Source organism: Poecilia latipinna, unplaced genomic scaffold, assembly GCF_001443285.1.
Source record: "Poecilia latipinna isolate Pla-1442-1.1 unplaced genomic scaffold, P_latipinna-1.0 Scaffold293, whole genome shotgun sequence".
NCBI lineage: Eukaryota > Metazoa > Chordata > Actinopteri > Cyprinodontiformes > Poeciliidae > Poecilia > Poecilia latipinna.
In genome coordinates, this window is record NW_015112909.1 from 394,712 (window position 1) to 402,176 (window position 7,465).

The 7,465-nt window shown below is 42.5% G+C and overlaps 2 protein-coding genes and 1 long non-coding RNA gene across 3 annotated transcripts in view; 1 reads left to right on the forward strand and 2 right to left on the reverse strand.

Moving 5' to 3' along the window:
* lmcd1 (LIM and cysteine-rich domains 1) overlaps positions 1 to 667 on the forward strand; it is a 17,314-nt gene extending 16,647 nt beyond the window's left edge. Inside the window, exons 6-7 of the mRNA XM_015034286.1 lie at positions 125 to 343; positions 429 to 667. Coding sequence (XP_014889772.1) covers positions 125 to 343; positions 429 to 539 — 330 coding nt within the window. The 3' untranslated portion in view covers positions 540 to 667. The remainder of the gene's footprint in view (positions 1 to 124; positions 344 to 428) is intronic.
* Positions 443 to 2,582, reverse strand: LOC106948540 (uncharacterized). Its single transcript, XR_001425201.1, has 4 exons — positions 2,135 to 2,582; positions 1,819 to 1,925; positions 782 to 851; positions 443 to 535 (listed from the first exon to the last, which is right to left on the reverse strand). It is a non-coding gene; the product is annotated as an uncharacterized LOC106948540 (long non-coding RNA).
* Positions 2,583 to 3,491: 909 nt separating this feature from the next.
* Positions 3,492 to 7,274, reverse strand: LOC106948541 (tripartite motif-containing protein 35-like). The gene is made up of 2 exons (XM_015034287.1): positions 6,412 to 7,274; positions 3,492 to 6,331 (listed from the first exon to the last, which is right to left on the reverse strand). The coding sequence occupies exon 2, from the start codon at positions 6,317 to 6,319 to the stop codon at positions 4,934 to 4,936; it is 1,386 nt and encodes a 461-aa protein (XP_014889773.1). The 5' UTR covers positions 6,320 to 6,331; positions 6,412 to 7,274; the 3' UTR covers positions 3,492 to 4,933.
* Positions 7,275 to 7,465: the final 191 nt, after the last annotated feature.

The window sequence follows — 7,465 nt, forward strand, 5'->3', positions numbered from 1 at the left end:
CAAAAAAAATCCCCTCCCAAAACCCCCCCCCCCCCCCCAAAAAAAAAAAATAATTATGCCGGTGATCAAGGTTTCCAGCTGTTTTTGTTTTAAATTCAACCTTTTTTGTTCTTTTGTCCCCCAGCGGTGTACTGGCTGCCACGGAGACGTCTCGAAGGACAGTCCGGTTGTTTACGCAGAGCGCGCAGGTTACCATGACGCCCTGTGGCACCCCACCTGCTTTGTGTGCTCAGAGTGTGGCCACGGCCTGGCGGACCTGGTCTACTTCTGGTCCAATCAGAAGCTGCTCTGCGGACGGCATTACTGCGAGTCGGTGTGGCCGCGCTGCTGCGGCTGCGACGAGGTGACACGCCTACTCTGAATGCATGATGATCGTTTCTTCACTTTCAGCTGCTGCCTTTGAGTCAACGCTGCTTCTCTGTCCTCAGCTCATCTTCTGCAAGTCGTTTATCACGGCGGAAGACGGACGGACGTGGCATCTGCAACATTACTGCTGCTGGAAGTGCGGCCAGAGCCTGGATTCGCCCTGTCAGCACTGATGAAACACATCACAAGCAGATGTGATTATTATTACTGCAAATCAAGTGCAACATGGCTCTTTCTGTTTGTAGACAGTTTTAACATGTAAATTCTAAGTAATAAAGAGCTGAATTATGTTTTTAGCTGACATGTAAGGCTGTTTATTTTCTGGCTCCACTGACACAGACAGTAAAACGGTTATGTTAGTGCATGAAACACTTGAAGGGACATTAAACTGTCCACAAAGCACTTAGAGACTCACCCAGAAATGTGTTTAAAATGGCTGAAGGAACTTCCTCTTGATCTCTCAGCTCTTAAAGCTCTGGCAACAGCTTTGTACGGAAGCCCAGAAGTGATATTTCAGGAAAACATCATAAAACCAAAGAAATAATATGTATAACAAGGAATTGCAGCATCCTTAAAAAGTCTTAAAATCATGTACATAAAATTAAAGTCTTAAAATATCTTAAATTTAAGGCCAAAGTAAGTTGGCCTTAAATACTGTAATCATAGGTCATACACATCTTGTCAAGGCAGGACTGTTTAATGTTCTATATAGTTATTTATTTATCGCAGGACTTTTCTGTCAGGCAAAGGTGTGAGTCACATGCAGAAATCTTCACTGCGTTCTGTAACTCGAGGTGGTTCAGGCTACCGCTACCTAGCTGCTAATATACTCTAGCTAACCAGGTTTTATGCCATGGGTAAGTTTATCATCAGTTAGCTCGCTATGGCTAGGTATTCTTGGGGGTTAGGGACTTGACACCTCCTCTAAAAACACTTGTAACTGCCCATTTTAACTATTTAAACACCAAATGTATCTTAATATGCAGTAATACACACAGTAGAATCGGTATTAGCACAAGTACGACAGGAGCTACCGTTCGCTATCTCCACTCTGAGGTTCAGCCAATCACAGCAAAGGAAGATTAATGCCGCTCCTGGATTGGCTGCTTCACAAACGTCAGCCAATTGCATGTCAAGTAGAATTGCGGCTACAAGTAGGCGCAGTTTTCTTTCAAATGTTTTATATATACTCATCAACAAAGCCTACTATTATTCCTCAAATAATTTGGAGTCTCTTTCCACAGAAATTCAGTGAATGGAGTAGAATGGGGGTCCACTGTTGTTGATATTTTAAATGTAGGATCTTATAAGTATCTGTATTTTTTAAAATTGCGTCGTGATCTAAAAATGAATGTCAACTTTAGGCTTTAGCAAAAAACAAAGGAAAACGTAATGCAAGTGCTTTAAAGGGGCATCAGGTTGGATTACATACCTTCCCAGTGCTCAGCTGACCTACTCCCTGCAGGAATGCGAGGTATTCCGGTGGTCTCTGAGCCGACGTTCCCGGGAAGTGCCGTCACCCAGCTGATCCACAAAAACAGGTTGGGTTATTTTTAGTCCTGAAGCGAAACGATTTTAGTCTGATTTGCCGGGATTTGTGGCTTTTAATAGAGTGCTGTGTAATCGTAGAGATTTTATGGAGGAGCTGGATGCATTAATCACTTCCTTTGGTTTTTGAAACATAAATAATACACCAAGGTTTGAACTAATATGGTCAAAATCAGACATCGAAGGCTTCCAGCTACATTATTACACAAATAAAACTCACATGTCATTGCTGGCAGCCATCTTAGGTCTTCACAGCACGTCTCTGCTTTCATTTAATGGAAATTGTGCCTGAGGTTTGAATGGATGTTTGAACATTCAGTTACTGACTTCAGTTTACAGCTTCAGGAAAGACATCAGCAATGACCAATGGGAGTGATTGTTGCTGCCTAAAAAGTCTGAGAATTATTAGAAGGGTTTGTAAGCAAGAAACATCTTTAAAAAGCTGCCAGTCTTGAATCACATTTTCCTTTTTTTTTTGTTTTGTTTTAAATACAAAAGTCTCAAGCCGTAATCTTTGCATTGTTTCTGATACGTCGCTAACAACAGTGATGGACGAGACCATTTATCGGGTTACTTTCTGCTTCTAAAACCGATGGAAAAGACTGTTGTGATAAAGGGAGTTAGCCTAGCATCTCAATGCTAAACATGTAGCAGTAATAGTGTAGTAGTAAGCAGTAAACATGTAATGTTAGCATCCAGTCCACACTCCCAAGGTATTTTTGCATCACTTGAAAGTTGAACTTTGAACCAGTTTGATGGTTAAATAACCTAAATAACAAATTAAGAATTATAAATATTTGTTGTTCAGGTTATACGTATACCTTTTTCAATAATTTAACAGCAAAAGAGACTTTGAATTGAAAATGTTGCTTATTTTGTAAACTCTGTTGGTTTCCATTAAAAAGTTTAATTGCAGTCCATGAAATCAACTCTAGTTATGAGTCCCACAACTAGAAAACCCAACAAATATGGAACCATCTGTGCAGCAGCTGCTGGCCCTAACAGCATCACCAGGATCCAAAACACAGCAGCAGAACGGACCAGTCAAAGCCCAAACCTCACCCTGGTGGAAACGGTGGTGGAAGCTGTGGAGAAACTAACGTCTGCAAGAACAGTGGACCCAAATGAGTCAAATTTAGACAGAGGCTGCGCTTATTTATTCTCATCAGTTTTCTTTTAATCATTTTTATGAGAAATTTGAAATCGAAAGAGAAAAGCTTTTATTATTTTAGGAAAAGTCAAAAATAAATTAGATTAACTGATAAATCTGGATTGTTGCTGATTTACTGTAAGCAGGAAACTTCTGCTGCCAATGTTTTAATCCCCTCATTTCAGTTATGAAATGATCATCCATCCCTGGTATATCCTCTGCTGTAAATATGGCAAACAATTAACCCATCAGTCATGTTTTGGACTGGAAGAAGCTGGAGTACCTGGAGAGAACTTATGCATGCACAGGGAGAACATGCAGAAAGGCCCCAGGCTGGGATTTCAACCCAAGGCCTTCAAGCTGCAAAGCAAAACTCATAACTGCTCCACCATGCTGCCAAACTTTGATTTCATCATGTTATAACTAACACAGAAAAGGCAGTTTAAGTTGTGTACACATATTTATTTCTTTTTTAAAATTAAAAATATAAAAAAGACAAACATATCCCTACAACAAAATGCAAACAATGCAGCAAAGCTGCTTCAAGCTGTTAATCCTCTTCTTAGGAAAACATTTTCAGCCATTTGTATTATTTAATCAATGTAACAATATTAATCTTGGTCTGGAAAAAACATAGAAAAGGACAATTTATAATAATACTGTAATTCAAAGGAATACTGCTGTGCACTAAACAGCTGCTATTCATTATGGCAACCAAAATTAACAGAATAACTTCACTTCACTACAGACATTTGATAAAAGATTCTATAATTTTCCATAATTTTGGGGGTGGGGGCAATCTGAATTTCCAGAAAAGTCAGCATTCTGGGAGTAAAATCATAATTTTGTTTAAAAAATAAATTCTGAACTTTGAGATTAATTTCAGAATTATTTTATCCTGAATCCTTTTCCACACAAAGGTGTTGACTCATTCATTTATAGGATTATTTATTCCTAATTTAGACCCACAGAAGTCGTCTCCCCAGCAGCTTTTCTGTTTGTTTTAAACACTGTAAACTCTGGAGGTGACGCACTTTAGGACACAAAAACATCCGAAGAATTAGACCCAACAGTTCTGTTTCAGCATAATTTCAGTGTAATTCACAATTTTTAGGATACCACTAGCTATGTTTCCATAAGCCATAAAATTGAAGTAACAAAAATAAATACGTTTAATGGAAACACACTAATTTCCTCAAAAACCTCAAGTTTTTCCAAGACAGATTTTTGGGCTGGAATGAGGTGGTTTTTCAGCCATATCAAAATGTATGCATTTGGTCAGAGTGCAATGGAAAGGCTTTGTTGAACATCACACGTGACCAACAGCCGGATGTTACTGCTGGCAGCAAAGATGGTTGGAGGCTGATGGTTTGTTGTAGTCAGCCATTTTACATTAGAGCTATGGATTCAACACGATGGAATGATGCACAACTGTTTATGATCCATGATGCTGTGAGAACTATGATGGAGCCAGCTGCACATTGTTCTAAAATAAAATAAAAAATATTCACCATCCTACTACTTTCTTCTTCGATGTTGTCACCAGTAGTAACATCCGGCTGTTGATCACTAGTGCAATGCTTGGTGGGGGGCGGGGGTTGTTTTCATTGCATTTTTGCTAAATACATATGTTTCCATATGGCTAAAATTTCCCCCATACTCGGAAAAACTTTTTATGGTGAGTTTTTCAAAATTGGCATGTTTCTATTAAGCAAATTTATTCTCATAATTGCAATTTTATGATTAATGGAAACGCAGCAATAGACAAAGATTTGCGCACGTTTGTAATGGAGAAACGTCTCCTGATATGCTTTAGTTCGTTAGGATGAGCCACTTCCTTTACCCTGTGTTCTCATCCGTAATGCTGTCCTACTCCTTGCTGTCCTCGTCGTCCGGCCCGCCGCCCTCTGACGGTAATATCTTCATCGATTTGACGCCTCCCACGTAAAAGATTGGAAACATTTTCTCAGACCAGCTGTGTGAGAAGGTGCAGATGTGCTTGAGGGTTTTTGGGTCGGTAAAGGACAGTTTTCCCCTCTCCAGGTCCAGATGGATCCGGATTGCCTGAAGCTTTCCTGTAACGTGGAAGCTGGCGGGCGCTCCTGGGGAGAAGTAGGAATATTTTTCTTTGGAAAAACAAACAGCCCACAATCCTGACTTGAACTGAATCGGTTTCTTCCTTTTGAACGACTCTTCTGCAACGCCAACGAACCAGCTGCTGCAGTCTGCCACCTCCACGGTCCAGAAGTGGACGCCCGCAGTGAAGCCCCTGGAGGCCGAAATGATCCCCTCCGACTCAAACCTCTCGGGATTCCCGGGAAGTTTCTGTCTGCTTCCCCGCCTCACCGCAGCGAGATCCTCACAGATGAAAAGTCCCGGTCCGGCCGTGTTTGGGTCCAAAATCACTGGCGTACGGGACACTACTTGTTTGACCTTCTTCCAGGTGTTAAAGCGCAGGTTGCCCAGGTGTTTGGCCACATCTATTAGTGCTCCGGCAGCCGGCTGGGGCAGCTCCGGTAGGGGGCGCTGCTGCTCCGTTCCTGCAGCGCTGGAGCTCTGCAGGAACGCAGCATCTTTACATCTCAGTGTCCTCTCTGCAGATTTGATGGTGTCATAAAGAGCAGCCATGACTCCGTCTAGAACCTTAATCTTCTCGTTCACCTTCAGACTCTTCTGCTCCTCTTCCTCCTTCACCGCAGCCACCCTGACCTCCTCTTCATCACGCAAAACCCGCTGCAGCATCCTGAACTCCTTCCGTATCCTGGCCTCCGTGAGTCGGGCCTGGGAGTGAATGTGTTGGGCGGTCAGGTCCAAGTCTTCCTTGACTTTTGTGAAAAGCTTGAGTTTCTCCTGGAGGGGCATGATGGACTTCCGCAACGCCTCCCTGCGGTCCTGCGCCACCTCAGCTGCGGGCCGGAAGACGTGGCCGCTGTGCTGCTTGGAGTCCCTGCAGATGAGACACACTGGCTGCTGGTGGTCCAAGCAGAACAGCTTCAGTTTCTCTGAGTGCAGCTGGCAGACATCTTCACGCTCCAGGAGGAAAGCCTCGCACGTGTTCTTCAGCACCAGGTTGCACGTGGGCTCCTTGCGGTCGGAGTCGCAGTTGCAGACCGGACACTTCCGGATCTGTTTCTGCGTCCACCACCTGCTCAGACAGGCCCTGCAGAAGCTGTGGCTGCAGGACAGGAGGACGGGGTCTCTGAAGATGTCCCGACAAACGGGGCAGGACAGTTCCTCTTCTAAATTTGAAGCCATGTTGTCTTAACGCTGACACAAAGGTAAAAACAGGAAGTTAGATCAGCGATTCGCTCTAAATAAAGTTATTTTCCAGTCTGAAATAAACTTACGTTCAGTTCACCAAGTCAGTTGGGCGACAAAGTTTACGATTCCGGAGTCTTTGAGGTCTCCAGAGGTAAACAAATGCTGCTTCCGGTGACGTCTTGTCGAAGCCCGCCACAGCCATACGTGAACACGGCCGCCATATTGGTCAGGGACATATCGCTTCCTAGTGTTAAGGGAACTGCACTCAACAACGGCGAACTGCTCCCACCTCCTGCTCATCTTGTGGTTGCACTGCAAATAACACCCCAAAATCTAAACAACTTTTTTGGTCTACTTTCTAAAGTTTTTGGGATGGCTCTTTTTACTTTTATTTGAGTAAAAATATGTTTAAATAGTCCTACTCTTTGTTGAGAACAATTTTTGGGTACTCTGCTCACCTCTGACTGTTGTGAATTGTTAATATTTTTGCTACCCTGATAGACCTGCACCTGGTATTTATCTTTTTCTGGGACTCTAAACAGGTGTCTGTAAATCAGTGCTGTCACCAGCTCTAGTCCTCATGTCTATTTGTTCCTCTTTAAAAAATAAAACAAAACCACCCCTTTAATTCCAGGCTATCATTGTTTTGGTACCTGTGTATTATGGAAAGCAGGAGGTGATGTCCCACCCCTTAATGCACTCTGCACTAGCAGGAAAAAACATATTTTCAGTCAGTTTGATTTGTGATTTTGTCTTTTCTGATAGATTTTGTAATTTTACATCCAGGATCTTCAGGAGAATTAAGCGAAACCCAAACTCCTTGTTTTCATCCTTGTTCTCAACTAAGGCCTTCTGTATGGCCAAGAACATGAGTCTGCTCCCTCAAGGTATTGAAGCTCAGAAGAAATGTTCTCTAAAATGTTGTCATGCTTTTTAGTTACTGTAACATTTTAACACAAGCTTATTTGATCCAGAAGATGCTGCAGCCCTGCAGCTGCTTCCAGTATTCCTCCCTGCTCCACCTTACTAATTTGGGAGAAGAGTTTCAGACCCATCAACCTGGAAGTTCAGATGGTTTTATTGATATTCAGCCTGTAAGTCAACCTTCATCTTTGAATCATGCTCAAGTTGTTTGCTTTT

Excerpts from the sequence above, each read along its gene's own strand:
- LOC106948541 (XM_015034287.1), bottom strand. The coding sequence starts at position 6,319 with ATGGCTTCAAATTTAGAAGAGGAACTGTCCTGCCCCGTTTGTCGGGAC.